The 20,240-nt window shown below is 50.7% G+C and overlaps 1 protein-coding gene across 1 annotated transcript; it reads left to right on the forward strand.

Moving 5' to 3' along the window:
• Positions 1-11,523: 11,523 nt before the first annotated feature.
• On the forward strand, positions 11,524-19,259 carry RPL3 (ribosomal protein L3). Its single transcript, XM_080810186.1, has 10 exons — positions 11,524-12,490; positions 13,448-13,640; positions 14,354-14,522; positions 15,069-15,204; positions 16,296-16,482; positions 17,237-17,397; positions 17,902-18,003; positions 18,455-18,550; positions 18,893-19,012; positions 19,159-19,259. The coding sequence occupies exons 1-10, from the start codon at positions 12,338-12,340 to the stop codon at positions 19,201-19,203; spliced, it is 1,362 nt and encodes a 453-aa protein (XP_080666312.1). The 5' UTR covers positions 11,524-12,337; the 3' UTR covers positions 19,204-19,259.
• Positions 19,260-20,240: the final 981 nt, after the last annotated feature.

A 20,240-nucleotide genomic window follows, 5' to 3' on the forward strand; every position in this document is an offset into this window, starting at 1 on the left:
CACCCTGGTGCCCCTATCATGGTAATATTAATTATTGTTTGTGCACCTCAAGTGCAAAGGGCTGAGTTTATCAGTCTCCTCAGCTTGGAACACATTATGATCTCCAGAGGGGGCCAAACACCCTCTTTCTTTCTTTCTTTCTTTTTTTTTAAAGATTTTATTTATTTATTTGACAGACAGAGATCACAAGTAGGCAGAGAGGCAGGCAGAGAGAGAGGAAGGGAAGCAGGCTCCCTGCTGAGCAGAGAGCCCGATGCGGGGCTTGATCCCAGGACCCTGAGATCACGACCTGAGCAGAAGGCAGGGATTTTAACCCACTGAGCCACCCAGGTGCCCACAAACACCCTCTCTTGTCTCCTTATCTCCTTTCCCTCTCCCCAGCCCCTCATTCCCAGGACCCTCCTCATGACCATTTTCAAAGCAGAGTTTCCCTCAGCTGGTGTGCCTCAGTGTCCCTCAGTGTCCCAGGGAGAGCTCAGAAAGAACATGGAGGCCCAGAGTGACCACAGGTGGGGCCTGCACACTTGTTTTTCTCCCAAGGTCTCCACCTGATTCTGCTGCCCATTGCTCATAGATGTCTCTGAATGTGCACCCACCATTGTAAATTAATTACATATGCCTTACTCTTTGTGTTTTTATTTTTTAATATATTTACTTTTAAAAATAAATAAATTTATTTATTTATTTATTTAAGTAATCTTTCAGGGTGCCTGTGTGGCTCAGTCCATTGACCATCTAGCTCTTACTTTCGGCTCACGTCCTGATCTCAAGGTCATGAAATCCAGCCCAGTGTCTGCTTAGGATTCTCTCCTTCTCCCTCTGCCCCATCTCCCTTGTTCATGTACTTTCTCTTTCTATCAAAAAAAAAAAATGTGTTTAAGTGATCTTTCCACCTGATGTGGAGCTCAAACTCACGACCCCAAGGTCAAGAGTCACTTGCTCCTCTGACGGAGCCAGGCAAGTGCCCCGGCTTGTGTTTTTAAATAGCCAATGGCATCAGACTGTAAATATTGCTGTTTCTTCCCTTTCTCAACTCAAGCTTATGGTGTTAGAACTTATCCGCTTACGGTAGGAAGGTCTGATCTGTTCGTTCCCAGTGGTGCCCAGTGTCTCATTGTGCACATGGCCACATCTTATTACCCATCCGGAGGGCGATGGGCACTGAAGCCATCTCCAACTCCTGCTCTATTTCCACTGTTCTCATTTGCTTCAAGAACCACTGTATTAAAAGAAAAGGAAAGGGTGCCTGGGTGGCTCAGTTGGTTAAGCATCTGCCTTCGGCTCAGGTCATGATCCCAGAGTCCTGGGATTGAGCCCCACGTCGGGCTCCCTGCTCAGTGGGAAGCCTGCTTCTCCCTCTCCCACTCCCCCTAATTCTGTTCCCTCTCTCGCTGTGTCCCTCTTTGTCAAATAAATAAATAAGAATCCTAAAAGAAAAAAGAAAAGAAAAGGAAGATCAGTGTTTCCATACTCACCTGATAAGGGGATAGGGAACAGGGAGAAAGGGCTTTTATGGAAGAGCGGATGGAAGGTGTGACAGTTTAGGATCAAGTTTGTTTATGCAATTATTCAGGTGACGATGGTTAATCTCCTTTTTGGCTGTGAGTCACTGAGACTGAGGATGTATGGTGGCTTCTTTCGGGAAGTCCTTTGTCAGGCAACAAAGAAGTTTAGGCACGTTTTTCCTTTCTTTTTTAAATTTTTATTATTTTTTATTTTTTAAAAAGAACTTATTTATTTATTTGAGAGAGAGCACAAGCAGGGGGAGCAGTAGAGGGAGAAGCAGACTCCCCTCGGAGCAGAGAGCCCGATGCGGGACTCGATCCTAGGACCCCGGGATCATGACCTGAGCCGAAGGCAGACACTTAACCATCCGAGCCACCCAGGCACCCAAGTTTTTTCTTTCTTGTGGCTGACGTCTGTTCAGGTGTTTTTAGCTTAAAATCATCCCAGTGCCGCTGAAGTGAACTTTCAATCCCTTCAAATGTATGGTCCACAGAGCCAAAAAACAAAACAAAACAAAACAAAAAAAACCACCCAAACAACCCCCAAAACAAAACCAAAAAAACCCTCTGGCCCTTTCCAGAAAGCAGAAAGCATTTGTGGACCCCTGGCTAAGAGCTTGGACTTGAGTCCTTGACTGCTTGAGCTTGAATCTGGTCTCACCACTTTCAAGTGTGCTTTTTTCTGTGGTTCTGTTTTCCCACGTACTGAAGTGAGGACACAGATAGCACCAAGTTCATAGAATGGTTCGATGACGGGGTTACTATTTGCAAATGCATAGAACAGAGCCAGGGACCTAGCAAGTACTCTGTGAGTGTTAACTAATGATACCATGCTTCGCTGAAAAGCAATCCTTAATTTTGACATGGCGTAACACAATCATTTCCCCCTCATGGTTTGTGTTTCTGGAGCCTTATTTTAAGACTTTGAGGATCTGTAGATCACAGAGATTTTTCTCTCATATTTTTACAGTAGCGTTATAGTCTTAATTGTTTTAATCTACCTAGAATCTATCTGCCTTTATATATGGTGTCTGTAGAAGATGCAGTTTTCCCCCTGGAATAAGTTGATTCTCCCTACACTGTACCCATCACTCACAGACCCAACCGCCCCACAGCCTTGTCACTCTTCAATCACAGATCAGGTCCTGATGTGTACAGAAATCTGCTTTTGTGCTCTTTCTTTATTTCCTTTGGTCTATTTTCTGTGTTAGCCTCTGTTCTATGCTGTTTTGTTTTTTTTTTTTTTTTTTTAATCACTAAAGCTAGAATATAAGCTCCCAGGGGGCAGGAAACATTGTTTCATTCACTGACATATCCCAAATGCCTAGAACAGAGCCCTGCAAACAACAGGTGCACAATAAATACATGTGAATGAATGACTGTGGGATATTTTAATGTCAGATAACGTGGGTCATGACTAATGTGTATTTATTATTTTTCAGGAGATTCTGTGCTCAAGAAGAATACCACGGTCCCCTTAGGTCCTGAGAGACCTACCGCAGCAGAAGTCACCCAGCCCAGGATCCTGTAAGGCAGGCCACAGAAACCTTCTCGCCTCAGAGGAGAGCTGCCTCCTTCTAGAAGACACTCTCACCTCATCTTCCATCTCCAGCCCTCTCCCACCTTTCAGGTAACTTGAACGAACATCAAATGGATTCATCTCCAAACCTCCAACCCCCAGGGCAGAACCCGGCACACATTACAATTTTAGAAGAGATTGGTTGGACGGGTGAACATTGAAACCAACCAATTCGATTCTCATACAGAAATCTTTAGTCTTGTTTAGCTCTCAATTTTGGCCACATTTTAGAGTCCTCTGGCGCCTTTTTAAGATGTCTAATATCTGGGTTTCACCCCCAGAAATTGCAATTTGTTGTGTTTAAAAAAAAATTCAGCCGAGTAAATTTGAAGATCTGATTGGTTTTATGAAATAATTCATGAAACAGGCAGCATCCCATCTAGCAAGCAGAAGGGAGCTCCAAGAGCTGTACGAAGTAGAAGGTTTTTATAGGAAGGACGACAAGGAAAGGAAGTTATTAGCAAAAGAAATGGAAGGATTGTTCCAGGCAAGGTCACCTTCCCTTAGTTGGAAGGGCAGAGGTCTTATTGGGTGGATGACCTCTTCTTACTTTGGGGAATGGAGAGAGCCCATTTGATAGATTACCTCATTGGTGCTGATCAGAAAAATCCCTGACCAGTGAAGACTGCATTTCTGGGGGATGTTGAAACTGCATTAGCTTAGGTATTAAACGCAAGTTTGGTGACTTGACTTAAGGACACCATTTTGGATTTGTGGTTTTCTTTTTAACAGTTCTGAGATTCAGCCTGGGAGTCAGAATTTCTGAACTCTCCCTGGGGTGATTCTAATGCAGGACCAATGCTGAAGAACCTCTGCTTTACTCTGTCCCTGAAACCCCTCCAACATCTGCCAGCTTTGGGACTCTCAATCTGTCAGAGCCTCATTGATCCGGGCCATATAATGGGTGGTTAATAAGATGTGTTTAGGGCCTTGCTGTTTAAAGGGTGCTCTGGCGGACTAGTAGCAGATCCAGTCTTCAGGAATTTGCATTCTAGCGAGCTGCCTGTTGATTTGTTTGAGGATTGACTGAGAGAATGGATATTATAATTATAGAATAAATTATATGTCATGACTATAACTGATGAGAGAAAAACTCTCTGAAGGCCTGAGATACGAGGGAAGCTATTTAGATTTCCTTTCAAGCCATCATGACTGTATATAAACTTTGTTCAAACCAGAAGCCTGATTTAAGGCTCGCCACACATGCGTTGGACAGCCACGTGGTGAATGAGTCGCCTGAAGGAAAACCATCTTGTCTTTGAGATATTGATCAATGCTCCAACTCCCTGTATTCTTTTCTGATAAAACCTGATTTCTGACTACATGCTAACCTATAATCTTTTGAGCTTTTACAAGATATGAGAAAGTATATAACCCTGCAATAACTGTTCATTCTCTGAAACATTTTCTTCATTGTGAAAAGCCTGTTTCCCCGGTACCTGTCCTACCTTGGGCTCAAATAAAATTCTGAGTCTTAGAGATTTTAAAAGGTTTTTTTTGATTTGCATCAGCATAACAGAATCTGGCATGGAGCAGACAATCCTACACATTTACCGAATGAATGAATGAATGAATGAATGAATGAATGAATGAACCCTTGATTGAGATGTGATTGTTACTTTACACCTAAGGAAACAAAGGCTCAGGTGGCTATTAGGTCAGTCGGTCAAACTAGGAAGATGCTGGGGGTTCTGGGCCTGGTGTTGGCACAGACGGCAAGAGGAAAAGTTTCCCAGAGACGTGAAGTTCAGGGCACAGAATTGCACCTTTGCTCCTGGGAGGACGGGCTTCTCATCTTCACATTCCCCCAGGGAAGAGAAACACATTTTGGTTAGAGGGACCCAGGAGGTCCAAACCTGAGGTTCCATTGACAATATTTACATATCCCCCCAAACAAGCAGGCTCACCCTTACCTTCACCCACAAATATTTATGAAACCCACCTATGTGGTTGGCGCTACGTAAAACGAAGAGATGCCCCTTCTTTAAAGCAACTGACATTGACAATTTAAAATCCACAATGGTGGGGGGTGGTGCATGCCTTGCTGGCTCAGTCAGTAGAGCATGAGACTCTTGGTGACTCTTGGTCTCCGGGCTGGGAGTTCTCATGTTGGGCATAAAGCTTACATACATACATACCTTCCACAATGGGGGATAAGACCGGAGGAGGGGAGTGAGACCAGTTTGTACTATGATGCAACTGGGGAAGGCTTCCCAAGAGGTAACATAGAAGGTACAATCTGAAGAGGGGAAGATTTTGGAAAAAGGAGAAGAGCTCTCTCTCTCTCCCTCTCTTTTTTTTTTAAGATCTTATTTATTTGACAAAGAGAGATCAGAAGTAGGCAGAGCAGCAGGCAGAGAGAGAGAGGGAAGCAGGCTCCCTACTGAGCAGAGAGCCTGATGCAGGGCTCGATCCTTGGACCCTAAGATCATGACCTGAGCCGAAGGCAGAGGCTTAACCCACTGAGCCACCCAGGTGCCCCAAGAGCTCTCTTTTTGCCCACGTGCTGGAACCTTGGGGATTATCTAGTCGGGTGTAGTTTAAAAGATTTTTCTTTGCCCGTCAACTGTTTTACTGCTCTGTGGATTGAAGATAAAGTGTAGCCATGCAAATAACCCTAATCTATCCAAACACAAATAAATTGTCTCTGGTGGAAGGACACAGTCCCCCCCCAATAGAAAAAGCCAGTCTGATATCCACTCGTTGAAATTCATTTTGACATTCCTTTGCTCCATTCAAATGTGTGGTTCTGCATCTTTCCTTTGAACCAGTGTGGCATCTGTCTAGTTCTCTCATTAATTAATGAGCTAAATAAAATCTTTGACATATGTTCATTTTATATCTGTACAAGAGTTGTGATTTTATCCTCTCTTAACATTTATGCTTTAACAAGAGTAAGTAGAAGTCAACCCGTGTTCCGGGCAGGGAGAGAAGCGGGTGCCAAGGCTCTGTCGCAGGGAGGACCGCATGGGGAATGGGAGGGGTCTTCGTGGGGGGCTCCCCGGGGGACCCAGAGATGTGCTGGGATCATGGTCGTAGTCCCTCCCCCCAGGTCTCATACTATGGGAAGCCACTGAAGGGTCTTAATCGGTGGAATGAGTTGGTCTGATTCATGGTGTGAGATCATACCCCACTGTCAGGCAGAGAACAGATCTCAGGGCCAGGATGGGGGACGAAAGGATGCTCCTGGAGGCTGATTTAGCAATCCAGGCAGGAGGGGACTGTTGCCTTGACTTGTGGTTTGAGGACTGAGGAGGCAAACAGTCTCTGCGAACAGCAAACAAATGGGGATAGCGCGGGCAAAAGTCTAAAAGGGGACGCCGGCATCTGATGTCACTCATAGGATCTGTGCAGGCTCCTGGCCTGGGGACAGAGTAGGGAATTCAGTAGAGCCTGTCTTCCTGCCATCTCCGTGCTAGTGGGGGCAGGAAAGGAGTTAAAACCCTGGAAAGAGCTCATTCTCAGCAGGGATGTGAGGGCTGGTGGTTGAAGGCATGAATTCTGCTGTGTGACCTCAGGAAGTTACTAAATTCTTTTGAGACAATTTCTTTTCTTTTTTTTTTTTTTTAAGATTTTATTTATTTCTTGAACAGAGAGAGAGATCACAAGCAGGCAGAGAGGCAGGCGGGGGGGGTGGGGGGGGAAGCAGACTCCCCGCTGAACAGAGAGCCTGATGGGATGCAAGGCTCCACCCCAGGACCCTGAGATCATGACCTGAGCCGAAGGCAGAGGCTTAACCCACTGAGCTACCGAGGCGCCAGAGACAATTTCTTTAGCTACAAAATGGAGCTGATAAAAGAGTGCTTTCTTCAAAGTGTTGATTGGATGATTGAATGAAATGGAAGATTGCTCTGCCCGATATTGCTCTGCCCTCAATAAAGGGCGGCTAAGATTACTTCCCAAAGAATAATAAACGCATTGGGCACATGGGGGTCCTTGTAATAATAGGATAATACCAATGTGCATTGATACAGCATTTCAAATGTTTGTGGACCTTAGGTACAGGACTGAGACACAGAGTAAGGATCTGATTTCATTTCTTGTGGCTGCTGTAGATAATTGCCAAAAGCTTGGTGGCTTCAAACAACAGAGACTTTTCTCTCTCACGCTTCTGAAGAATTCTGAAATCAGGGTGTTGCTGGCAGGGTTGGCTCCTTCTGGAGGCTCCGAGGAAGAAACTCTTCATGCTTCTCTCCCAGCTCCCAGTGGCTGCTGGCAATCCTTGGCATTCCCTGGCTGATCTGTGTCCCTCTTCACGTGGCCTTCTCTGTGGTTCTCCTTCCCTTAGTTTCTCTTATAAAAACACTCATCATTGGGTTTAGAGCCCATCATATTCCAGGATAATCTAGTCTGAAGACCCTTGGTTCAAAGAATCCTTTGCAAAGGACTTCTTCGCAAATAAGGTGACATTGACAGGTTCTGGGTGGACATGTCTTTAGGGAACACGTTCAACTCACGACAGGACCCATACATTTTTTCACATTGTCAACCAATTTCTCCAACCACATCTGCTAACGAGGCCATGCTCTCACACTGCTTTGGGATGTCCCTTTTTTTTTTTTTTTTCCTGTAGTAAGTTTCCATTTGTAGACAGCTTCAGGGTTCTACAGACATTCACCTGCCTGTTGTTCCTGCCACTACCACATTGTTTTTACTGCTGGGCTTTTGTAACGTATAGGTCTTAATATTTGGCAGAGTAAGTCCCCATTTTGGCTCCATTTTTCCAAAAATACCTTAAATTTTCAAGGACCTTGATTTTCTCTATACGTCTTAGAATCAGGTTCCTGTTATGCCTTGCCGCAATCCCTGGGGATTTTGGTTGGACTCCTAATGACTTTATAGATTAGTTTGGAGACAGTTGACACTTTTAAGACATTAGGCTGGTTGATCCATGAATTGCGAATGTCCCTCTGTTATTCGGGTCTTCTGTTTATATCCTTTAATAGAATATGAACGTGTTCTCCAAGGAGGTCTTATACTCTCCGAAGGTAAGTACGGAAGGAAGAGCACTTTGCAATTTACAGATGGCACCATTGTGTGTAATCCCTCTCCCTGGAGTCCGATTATCTACATTTTACAAAAAAAGGAAACTGAAGCTAAGAAAGATAAAGGAACCTCCCCAGAGAAACACAGTGGTAACAGAGCTGAGACTGGGTCCCCGAACCTAGCCCCGGGTATGCATGTGGCTTACCACTGACCCTTGCCCCCAGCACAGCAGAGACCTAGGGGGACAGACCTGGTACCATCCAATCTTTCACAGACAAAGCAAAGCCAGGGATGTACGAGAGGCTGGCTGGCACCTGATCATTTATTTTAAGATCTGCGCGAAGAGAGACGCGGCATAGATATAGAGAAGAATGATGAGAACACAGGTGGCCTTGACTTGCAGAGCGAGGGCCTGCTTGGATCAACCCCTGAAGGCCATCTTGCTTGTGCTGCTTCTCTGGAACCTGGTGCTGATGGGCACCTCGGTGGCCACATAGCCCCAGACTCCTTCTTGCTTGCTGGCATTCTCGTCCCCAGCCACAAGGCACAGGCTGATGAAGGCTGGTGTGACCCTGGTCAGGGCAGCTGAGCTCGGTCCAGGGAGGCGCCGGCTAAAAGGGGTGGCGGCGGCTGGGAGGATGGTGGTGACCGTGTCCAGGTCTTTGGAGTCTGCGCAGCACAGCCTGGCCCACTCTGGGGGTCGCAGGCCCCTGTGCCACATAGCCCTGGCCGCCCATCGCACGGCCACCCACAGCCTATCCAGGCAGCAGAGAAGCAGGGACACAGCCACCTGCTGTAGGGCAGCTTGCAGCAGCAGCTCCACGGCCTTCCTGTTCTCATGGTGGAAGATGGCCAGGCTGTAGTAGGCCCACTGGGCCATGGAGAGCAGGACTAGGCTTGCCTCCCACTTCAAGGGCCACAGCCACTGCAGGACGCAGTGGTGGGCTCCATGCCTCAGGGTGGAAAGCTGCTGCAGGCCCAGTCCCATGTGATGGTCAGTGGCTGCCACAAGTCCCGCTGGATGGGCAGCGGCACCTCTGTGCACAGCTTCCCTGCCAGGATGAGGGGGATCCCCTGCCCGCCTGCAGGCTGCTGCACCACAGGATACAGAGGCCCCGTATGTAGACTGAGAGGCAGTGGGAGGCCATATTTGCTATGGCCGCCTGCAGCCCCAACGGAGGGGCAGAGAATTTCACCAGGTCTGGGCCACATAGGAGCAGGAATAGGAGCTGCCATGCAGTTCCTATTCTGTGGGGCATCGCCCCGGCAGCTGGTGGTGGGGGAGCAGGGATGGGAGGCTTTCATGACCCAGAGGCTCCGGCCCAGGCTCCTGCCCTGGGGGCACTGGGCTACGCTCCCGCCACAAGCTCACCTTAACTGATCCTCTGGCCCCAGTACTCTTGTCATCTGGGCCAGGTGGTTTTGCAACAGTCAATGACAGCACAAAAGATCAAGATGTGAACTTGTGTCAAAGAGGGGGCATTATTGCTTCAGAAGGACAAGGGAGGCAGCCTTTGAAAGTGAAACTGTGGTGTTCTAGTTTGGGTCCCTAGTGTTCATGCCCTTATCTGACAAATGTGACCCCCACCTCTGTGCTAGGCCCTGCACTGGGTGCTGAGCACACGGGAACAGGACATGGTCTCTGCTTACAGGAAGCTTCCAGCCTAGTGAGAGAGATAAACGTTGAAACATCCTCATGTCATCCCCATTCAGCTCCTCCTCACATCCTCCTAACCTTCCACACCTTGGGTTTTATCTTGCTGTAGAGAACATCTGCTCTTTAGGTATTTGAGCAAAGCCTGTGATCCTTTTCTACTCCTTACTAGAAGTTCCACTTTATTTTTTAATTTTTTTTAAAAGATTTTATTTATTTGTTTGACAGAGAGAGAGATCACAAGGAGGCAGAGCAGCAGGCAGAGAGAGAGAAGGAAGCAGGCTCCCCGCTGAGCAGAGAGCCCGATGTGGGGCTCGATCCCAGGACCCTGAGATCATGACCTGAGCCGAAGGCAGAGGCCTTAACCCACTGAGCCACCCAGGTGCCCCTATTTTTTAATTTTTAAAAAAGATTTTATGTATATATTTTAGAGAGAGGGAGATCATGTGTGTGCAAGCTGGGATGGGGCGGAGGGAAAGGAGAGAGAATCTCAAGCAGACTCCTGTTGAGCGTGGAGCCTGTCGTGGGGCTCGATCCCAGGACCCTGCGATCATGACCTGAGCCCAAGTCAGATGCTTAATCGACTGAGCCACCCAAGTGGCCCTGCTCTTTTTTCTTTGGATGGTAAGAGGGAGTTTCTCTTAGAACACTTTGGCTAGCACCTTCAGTGACATTGTGAAACTTCTAAAAACTCTCTTCCTGGTTTTAAATAGTCTTATTTGGTGGGTGATAGTGGCTGTCTTGTTCTTCTCTGTACTCCCACAGCCTGGTGCAGAAGCCAGCACACAGCAGGCCTTCAGTAAGAATTTCTTTCTTTTTTTTTTTTTTTTAAAGATTTTATTTATTTATTTGATAAACAGAGATCACAAGTAGGCAGAGAGGCAGACAGAGAGAGAGAGGAGGAAGCAGGCTCCCCGCTGAGCAGAGAGCCCGATGCAGGGCTTGATTCCAGAACCCTGGGATCATGACCTGAGCTGAAGGCAGAGGCTTTAACCCACTGAGCCACCCAAGCGCCCCAAGGATTTCTTTCTGAGTGAATGACTTGGGACCCCAGAAGCGTTTCCAGTGGGGGCGGGGTGGTTACTGAACACCGAGGCCGAGGTGAATATCCAAGCTGGAGTCAGCTCTGTTCTTCACTGATTGTGTGACTTTTGTTAAATTATTTCCTCTTGGCCTGAGGGTTTGTTTTCTCTGTTAGAGGGGACAGACAATATGGGTCATAATCCCTTGTCTGCAATTCTGAAATTAAAAACTTCTTGTCATTTGATAGCAAAAATCAAACTTATCTGAACTCTTTAGGCAGCAAAGTCAGCCTGGCACTGATGTGAAGACGTTTATATTTATCTCACTCCATGAGAATGTTCTTTTTTTTTTTTTTTTTTTTAAACAGAATTAATGTGTTTCATTAAAGAGTTTGGGGAGGATTACATAAGTGTGTGCACCATATTGCATGATTTATTTAAAACATGAAAAATGCTGAGTTTGGAAACACATCTGGCCCCCAAGATTTCCAGTAAGGGACTGAGGACCCATTAGCGCTGCCCCTCAAGGGATGGTGGGAAGATTAAAATAATTTTTTTTTAAAACAATGGTGGGAGCAATGGCCAGACCCAGAATCAAACAGGATTGGGTGGAATGGAGGTGCAAAGTGATATATGGGAAAGAATGTGCGTGCCCTCACACAGGAAAAACAGTGGAGGAGTAGCCAGTTAAAATAGAGCCTTGGGTGGCAGCCAGGGGAGTTAATGCCTAATCCCAAGGAACCAGCACCCAGCACACAGCAGGCCTTCAGTAAAAACTTTTTTTTTCCAGTAAGAATTTCTAATGTGAATGACTTGCGACCTCATTGGTCTTTTCAGTGAGGGGCTTACTTTCATAGGAAGTAACAGGACATTTGATTCTTAAAAAGATTTGGGGAGGCAAGCCTGGAGGCAGGGAGAGCACTTAGGAGCCTACTGGGTCACGGAGGTGGGGGTGGGGGTGCAAGCAGAGATCAGCGAGGGTCCCCGAGGCAGAAGGGCCAGGCTTCGAGGTTGGGCAGCTGGATCCGCCACCGCAGTTCCTGAGGTCGTTTGGCCGCCCCCTTGACTCTTAGAAGCCAGAAGCCCGGCCACAGCAGCTGGACACCCGGAGAAGTGGTTGAGATGAAGCTTGATGGACGGGACGTCCGAAAACAACGCATTAAAGGCAAGTTGGTGTCGTGGAAGCGGCTCTGGGTTGGCAGCCAGGAAACCAGGCTTTCGGTCTTTTCTCTCCAACTCTGAGCAGGTGGCAGCGGGGCCACTCGTCCCAACCCAGCGTGTCCGACAAATGGCAACACCGCGGATTTACTGTGTGGGACGGAAATGGGACACCACGTGCGAAGGCGCGTTGGAACCGAAACGCGCAGCTGGGTTATTCAATCCTGGAGGTGACTGCATTTCGCATGAAAAAAGACACAGCTATTTAGCTTCAGCGTCACGGCGTCTTCCAGCACATTTGGCAGCTACCTGAAGTCCCACCATCGAGTCACCGCGTTCCTATTCTTGGCCAGAGTACGAAGCTTGAACCCACTCACTCGCCGTAGTCTCTAATCCCCCGCCCGCTCAGAACAATCGCTTGGCGAGGACGAGCATGCGTGGAAATGGCGGCCCGATCCCGCCCCACGACCCGTCGTCCACCGCGGGCGCGCGCTCGTACGCCGGAAGGGGCGGGCCCAGGCGGGGCTTTATAAATGGCTCGTCGGGAGTCTTCCGACCTCTACCGGCAGCATTCGGCGGCGGAATGGTATGTGTCGCTCTGGCGTTTTTGTCGTTGTTGGCGCGGCGGTGCGGCTCAATCCGTAGCACATCGCCGCCATCTCAAGTCGGCGGGCGCCGGGGGCCTGTTCCGCGAGCACGGGGGACTTAGCGGGATCCCCAGCGAGGCCTATTTTCTGAAAACACGGGAGGTCTGTAATTGGCTTGGGGCCCGCGGGGCGGCTGGCGAAGGCCGGTGGGGCGGGCTCCGGTTTGGAGGTCCCGAGCCTGGAAATTTTCGAGGTACTGATCACTTCTGGGTCTCGAGCTCACCCATTCACTGTTAATCTAGATGAGAGTCCGCGAGCGCGTGGGCCAGGGGGACCTTGAGTAGGGACGCTAGGCCCTTCCCGTGCTGGCCGCGGAGGTGTAGAAATCAGCGCGGGGTGTGTGGGGGGGGGAAGCCTGGGCTGACTCGGGTGGCACGTCGGTGCCCCACGTAAGGCCTCTGGAGTTCTCAGGAACCACAGATGATGAACTCACTGACGGGCGGGCAGAGGCTCCGTGCTGATTGTCAGGTTCTGATTTGGCTCTGTCGAGTTCTAGGGGCCTTCGGGTGTCCGTCCAGCCGGGGAGCCTGTGGTGTGGTGCCCTTTGCTACCCAGTTCTTGGTCCCAGCGCCCGTTTTGTGCTGACGTGGCCTTGACAGCCACCTGTGAGGTCATTTTAAGGACATCACCTGGTGTGCTTTAGTCTTGTTTAGAGAAGAAAGGAGAGGCTGTTTTTTTGGTTACAAGATGGGGTTTTGAGACAAAGATTCAAGGCATTAAGGGTCAGTGACCCTTCTCAGAACCCAGCCCAGCACGTAAGCATGTAGGCTGAGCTGCTGGGTCTCTGGTGTGGACTCCGTGTTGCGGCGGACCCTTGCACCACTGAGGCAAGCCGGGCATCAGACGTGAGCTCCTTAAGACAGGCTTGAGTGCTAACGTTGACCCTTCTCTCCCAGTCTCACAGGAAATTCTCCGCTCCCAGGCACGGGTCCCTGGGGTTCTTGCCTCGGAAACGCAGCAGCCGGCACCGTGGGAAGGTGAAGAGCTTCCCCAAGGATGACTCTTCCAAGCCTGTCCATCTCACAGCCTTCTTGGGCTACAAGGCCGGCATGACTCACATCGTGCGGGAGGTGGACCGGCCAGGATCCAGTGAGTACAGGCAGCCCCCTTCACGCTGTTTGGGCGTGGTGGTGGTGAGCTGAGGGTGGGGATGGACTGGACTGCGGTCAGAAGAGGGCAGACCGACCTCCTGACAGAATGGAAGTCTCCCTTAGGATTGATGACTAGTAAAGGCTGGCATTACTGCTTTAGGTGAGGGGATGTATCGAAGTCAGAGCGTTAAGTGAGTAAATTATTAGAGCCAAAGTGTAGAGGAGTGAGTACACAAAGGAGTACTTGTGTACTTTAACCCGAACGCTTTAATGCTGCCCATGTCCTGGGTTATGAAGTGCAAAGGAGAAAAATCACTCAGTAAAACAGCACTGGTTCCTGTACCACACGGTACATTCTGATGTAGGCATTGAACGCCTACCTTGTGCTCAGACTTAGCACATCCCCTTATACATCGTACTTTTGTATTATCTAGGCAACAAGGAATTTGCTTTTAGATTCATGATAGATGAGAACTGAAGCTAGAGTGTCTTAGAGTCCTCGTATTTTTTTGAGTTAGAATTAGTGTGTGGTAAGGACAGGCCTGGGAGTCCAGAGTGCTGATAAGGCCTCATTTCTGCAAAGTTGCCTGTTACTCGAAGCAGGTTGTCCTCTTGAACTAAACGGGCGTTTCACGTTTCTGCAAAACATCGTGATCCCTTGTTGGGGATTCTAGCCATCCCACTCAAGTCTGACCCCTTTCTTCTTGGCAGAGGTGAACAAGAAGGAAGTTGTGGAGGCTGTGACCATTGTGGAGACACCACCCATGGTGGTTGTTGGCATCGTGGGCTACGTGGAAACCCCTCGAGGCCTCCGTACCTTTAAGACCATCTTCGCTGAGCACATCAGTGATGAATGCAAAAGGCGCTTCTATAAGAACTGGTAAGGGACGAGGAGGCCATGCACTCTGGATTAGCAGGGAAGAGAGTAGTGCCCTGTGCTGGGCTTCTTTGCTGCTGGGGGAGAGCCGCTCTGGTGTCTGGTTTAGTTGTTGCCTTCTGAACACAACAGTTCTGAGGGCACACCTTGAGCACCTCTGGACCTTTGTGTTCACCCTAGTGGGTGCTGGCTGAGGACTCAGTATTCAGTGTTCTCTTAGTTGCTGGGAAGTATTGGGAGTCCGAGAGAACAGTGTAACTCGCCCAGTCTTGCCCGGGAGTGTGGTTGGGTTAATGGCTCAGCCGGAGCAAGAATTAGTGTGTATTTGAATGCTTGTGACTTGCATTAATTTTGTGGACCTCTGCTCAGCTCCGCTCGGCTCTGCCCGATGAGCTCCATCCAGGCTCCGCTTGCCGGTGGAAAAGGCTCCTTAGAAGCCGGCAATGAGCCCCATCCCCAAGTGGTGCCAGTGTGCCTTCCGCTCACCCCCTGGAGGGGTGATGAAGGCCTGCACCCGGCCCCCTCCCCAACTCTGCTCTGCTCCTGAAGGCATAAGTCTAAGAAGAAGGCCTTCACCAAGTACTGCAAGAAGTGGCAGGATGATGATGGCAAAAAGCAACTGGAGAAGGACTTCAACAGCATGAAGAAGTACTGCCAGGTGATCCGGGTCATCGCCCACACCCAGGTGAGCACTCACTGAGGGGCACAAAAGGAGGGTGGCTGCCCCACTGCAAGTTATCAGTTGCTTACCTGAGTTAATCCTCAGCCCGAAATGACTTTGTCTCAGGATTTTAGAGGGGTGGTAAGACCGGTTCCGGTTACTTGTCTGAATGGATGGGCCAGCGAGCCGCGTGGGGCACCTGCCCTTCCGATTTCTGGGGGCAGGCTAAGACCATCGTTGGTCTGAGGAGGCAGCCACTGCCTCCAGTCTGGTGTTGGTTTATCTGTTGCCAGCAGAGGGCGCCCTGTTTCTATGGGCTTTGTATTAGGGAACCCGCCCCATTTTAGGAAAAGCAGTGGAAGGAACTGGTGATTCTTAGATGCTGTGAGATACCTAACCGAAAACAGTAGTCAGTAGTGAGATGTTGGCCACTTGTGCTTAAATCTGACTTGCTGTGAACTGAATGAGCCTTTTCCTGACTTGGTCAGAGTTGCTGTCATGTACAGTTGGTCTGAGCCATCATCTTAGGGTTATAGCTGATTCCTTAGTTAGATTCAGTTGCCCTGTGGTTAGCTGTGACCATATCGGCTCACGTTTGTAGTAAGCCCAGTACTGAAGCTGAAGAAAGTTCTGTAGGACAGTGCTGGGCTGTTCTAATGAAGTTCTGCCTTGAATTTTTTTTTTGCCCTAATCTTTGCAGCTTGTGCCCTTGACTGAGGTGCTGTTGCACTCTCCCACGGCGTAAATGCCTTATTGACTGAGTAGACTGAGGTAGATGGCCAGGGTAAACCAAGGCAGTATCCCAAAGGACTGGCCAAAACCCTGATGATCAGGAACGTGGGGCTTGTTGGTCCTAGGATTTGTTTCCAGTCTGGTTGTGTTGGCGTGGCCCTTACATGCTTGTTAAAGGATCAGTTCATCATGGTGAACTTGGGCATCAGAATTGAGAAGGGGACTTGTACCCAGTGGGGAGTTAGGACACGGAAAAGAGTCTCTTCATTTTTGCCAGTAGGGAGACAGGAGGTTCAGAGTTGCCAGACTTCCTACCCTGAGTTCCCTTGCCAAGGAAGGAGAGCTTGGAGCTCAGGATGGGAGCTGCATTGATTCCCTCCTAGATGCGCCTGCTTCCTCTGCGCCAGAAGAAGGCGCACCTCATGGAGATCCAGGTGAACGGAGGCACAGTGGCTGAGAAGCTGGACTGGGCCCGCGAGAGGCTGGAGCAGCAGGTGCCTGTGAACCAAGTGTTCGGGCAGGACGAGATGATCGATGTCATTGGTGTCACCAAGGGCAAAGGCTACAAAGGTGAGCTTTGCGGTGACCCGAGTTGTAAAACTCAGGTTTCAGGGCCAGATCTTTGAGGCTGTGGAGTGAGCACTGGGCACAGGGCCTGAGTAAGATTCCAGAAACTTGCTTCACTGCCTTCTGAGAACAGCCCCGTGGTCAGGTGGGGGGGAGTACATGGAGGAGTGGGGGAGATCCCTCACCCATCCGTCTGAACCCTCACCATTGGTGCCCACTGCAGAAGGCAGAGGGTTCTGGGAAGTTGGGCGGGCCTTTGCTAGTGAGGAACTTGGTGGATGCAGTGAAATGCATGTGGTCCCTATCTAGTTCAGGGCTGATTCTCCAAGGCCTTGTCTTTTTTTTTTTTTTTTTTTAAAAGATTTTATTTATTTATTTGACAGGTAGAGATCACAAGTAGGCAGAGAGGCAGACAGAGAGAGAGGAGGAAGCAGGCCCCCCACTGAGCAGAGAGCCAGATGTGGGGCTTGATCCCAGGACCCTGGGATCATGACCCGAGCCGAAGGCAGAGGCTCTAACCCACTGAGCCACCCAGGTGCCCCTCCAAGGCCTTGTCTTACAGGTTGAGAACAGGTTTATGTCTAGGCTGGTGGTCAGCCTGAGGACATTAAACCCACCCGTTCCTCAGACTTAGTGGCTGTCGAACGATGTTATGTGCACGTACCACAAATGAGTAAACTCCCATCAGGCGTTCAGTAGGAGAGGGGCCGACGGCACAGTGCCAGACGCCCCGGTGATAAGCTCACATCTCTTCCAGGCGTCACCAGCCGCTGGCACACCAAGAAGCTACCCCGCAAAACCCACCGGGGCCTGCGCAAGGTTGCGTGTATTGGGGCTTGGCATCCTGCCCGCGTGGCCTTCTCCGTGGCTCGGGCTGGGCAGAAAGGCTACCATCACCGCACGGAGATCAACAAGAAGGTGAGGTGCCAAGGGGGCCCCTGTGGAGACAAGCGGGGAAGGGAAAGACAAGCCCTTGTGGGGAGTGCGTTTTCCGGTTCTTGTTAGGGCTACTGCGGTGGGGCGCTTCTGGAATGCATATGGACCCAAGGTGCTCATCTGGTCTGACGAGCATGGTTTGGGTCTTGGGGTGTGATCCGTAAGGTGCCATCAAAGGAGGTTGTGGTACAGCTGACTCTTGGAGGGACCCGGGATTGGAGCCTTGTCTGTCTCTTCCTTTCCCTCTGAGAGTTTGGGGGAGGCCTCTGCCCCGTTTCAGCCAAGTGGCAGGCTTCTCAGGCCCAGCCGGCTTCCTTTGGCCCCCAGCCTGGGGTACCCCATCAGTAGGACTGGTAGCTGCTTTAGATCCAGAGCCCTCTGCCCGCCCCTGAGCTGAGGGTTATTTGCCCCCGTTGGCTGGCCTGCCGTCTAGGGCCGTGTGCCTCTGTTCCCTCCCAGTGTTGAAGGGCTTGTTCCCCCTCTTAGATCTACAAGATTGGCCAGGGCTACCTCATCAAGGACGGCAAGCTGATCAAGAACAATGCCTCCACCGACTACGATCTGTCTGACAAGAGCATCAATCCCCTGGTGAGTAATGAGAGCCATCTTCTCCAAGCTTCCCAGTTCTTGGCTCTGGCAGGATTTTGTGCCAGGCCTCCCCTGTGGGCTGGGACCCTAGCGCTTTCAGGTCCTGGCTGACACATGGAGGCCATTTCCAGAGTCTGTTAACTGCCCTGCACAGACCGCACCCGGTCGTCTGTTCCTTGGAAATGCTGGGTCTTCGGTCCAGCTGTTGGGGCTGATGGGTGAGAAGTGGGGTCTCGGGCCCAGCTGTTCAGTGATGAGGCTCTGGAATGAGCGCTGGGCACAGCGCCCGAGTCACACTGCGGAAACGTTCCTTGCTGCCTTCCTTCTGAGAACAGCCTGGTGGTCATCAGGTGGCGAGGACCACCTTGAACTTGAAGGGGTCGTTCGTGTGTGTTGTCTGAGCGATCTCTGGCCCCGTGCTTAATCTGATCTGACACCTTATTTTTTTCAGGGTGGTTTTGTGCACTATGGTGAAGTGACCAATGACTTCGTCATGCTGAAGGGCTGTGTGGTGGGAACCAAGAAGCGAGTGCTTACTCTCCGCAAGGTGAGGCTGGGGCCCTCTGTGTCAGGGCGGGTGATGGGGGACAGCCGAACATGAACATAGTGCCTGCACTTCGTGGAGGGCAGTTCAGAGGAAAAGGGGGGTGCTTGCCGCTCCAGCAATAGCTTTGAAGTTCTGGGAGGAGGAAATACCCCATCTGACGTGTCCCAGCCGTTTGCTCAGGGGGGCAGTAGGACGAGATCCTTGGGGAAACCAGCTAGCCTGGAGGGGCTGCGGGAGGGGTTGATGGAGGTTGCTGGTCCTCTGCTGAGGGCGCCTGTGAACCAAGATGAGGCAGAGGAAGGCTTGGCTCTTTGTAACTAATCGTCTTCTCTTGGCCCGTAGTCCTTGCTGGTGCAGACCAAACGGCGGGCCCTGGAGAAGATCGACCTTAAGTTCATCGACACCACCTCCAAGTTTGGCCACGGCCGATTCCAGACGGTGGAGGAGAAGAAAGCGTTCATGGTGAGCAGCCTGGCTGGCTTGGGGGGGGGGCTGAGCTTGTGCGGACGCCAGAGCCGCGCAGCCTCTCATCCCAGTGGGGTGCGGGGTAGTCTTTGTGCCTAGATGCTCTCCTCCCTCTGACCTTGCCCGCTGCCCTCTCTCCGCAGGGACCACTTAAGAAGGACCGAATTGCAAAGGAAGAAGGAGCTTAATGTCAGGAGCAGATTGTGTAGCTGGTGGGATCTCAATAAAAACTATTTTCCAGTGACCTGCTTCTGGTTTTGCTGCCTGGTCCCGGCTGCTGCCGCCATGGCCAACAGGGGCCTCATGTTCTTCGAGAGATGTTGCCCTTGGCCTCTGGCTTCGTTAAGGGTCTTCTTTCCCCCCCGCCACTTGTCTGGCTCAGTGCCCGGAGCAGATGGGGTGGAAGGGCAGCACGAAGCTGTGCCCTCGTCTGCCCCGCGAGCAGCAGGCTTTGTGCAAATACGTGTGTCCCAGCGGAGGGGGGGGTGGTGCTGGCCTTGCTGTAGAGCTCGGGTGTGTTTGCACAGCGTGGGTGGCAGCCCGGCGGGAGGGAGGCAGTGGGGATTTCATGTTCCTGTGGTCTTGAGTTGCTGATGGGCATGGCAGGACCAACCCTGGTCTGTGCAACGTAAGAATAATTCAGTCACTAATCCACATAGGCTTGGCTTCCAGTGCTGGCTTGTTTGCCACCAGTGACACTGGGAGAGGGTGGGCTTGCCTGGCAGAGGCACCTGGGCCTGCTAGGACCCTGGAGTGCTGACACTGGGGAGGGTGTCGGTTCAGAGCTATCACAGGTTGGGGACATGAGCACACCAGTGAGACTCGGCTAGCCGGTGAAGCCGTTGGGCCCCTTTTCTGTTCTGGGTTGGGACTGTTCAGCCTCCACTGTGTGCTCTTTTGGCCAGCATGGGGGTATCTACTGTCCTCTGGGCCTGGGCACCCGTAATGCCGCCGAGCAGTTGGACCGCTCCAAGCTCAACACCCCAGTCTCTTGATTTCAGACTGACCCACTGATGTCCTTGAGACTGACTGGGCTTCAATCCTGGCGTTCGAGGTGCGCGATGCTCTTGTAGACTTGGCGCCCATCCTCACCCCGAGCGGCCTCACACAGCCTCTGGTTCTGTAGCGTGTTCTGCCTCGGATCCCTTGAGGCTGCAGCTGGGGCAGCTCTGGGTCCTCCCAGCCGAGCTGGGGAGCCACTGGCCACCTGGTTCTGGCAACCCCT

This window comes from Martes martes (genome assembly GCF_963455335.1).
Source record: "Martes martes genome assembly, chromosome: 8".
Lineage (NCBI taxonomy): Eukaryota > Metazoa > Chordata > Mammalia > Carnivora > Mustelidae > Martes > Martes martes.

Coding starts and splice junctions, on each gene's coding strand:
- RPL3 (XM_080810186.1), top strand. CDS start 12,338: ATGCGTGGAAATGGCGGCCCGATCCCGCCCCACGACCCGTCGTCCACC. Junction 13,641..14,353: donor GGTGGACCGGCCAGGATCCA/GTGAGTACAGGC, acceptor TCTTCTTGGCAG/AGGTGAACAAGAAGGAAGTT. Junction 14,523..15,068: donor AGGCGCTTCTATAAGAACTG/GTAAGGGACGAG, acceptor CTGCTCCTGAAG/GCATAAGTCTAAGAAGAAGG.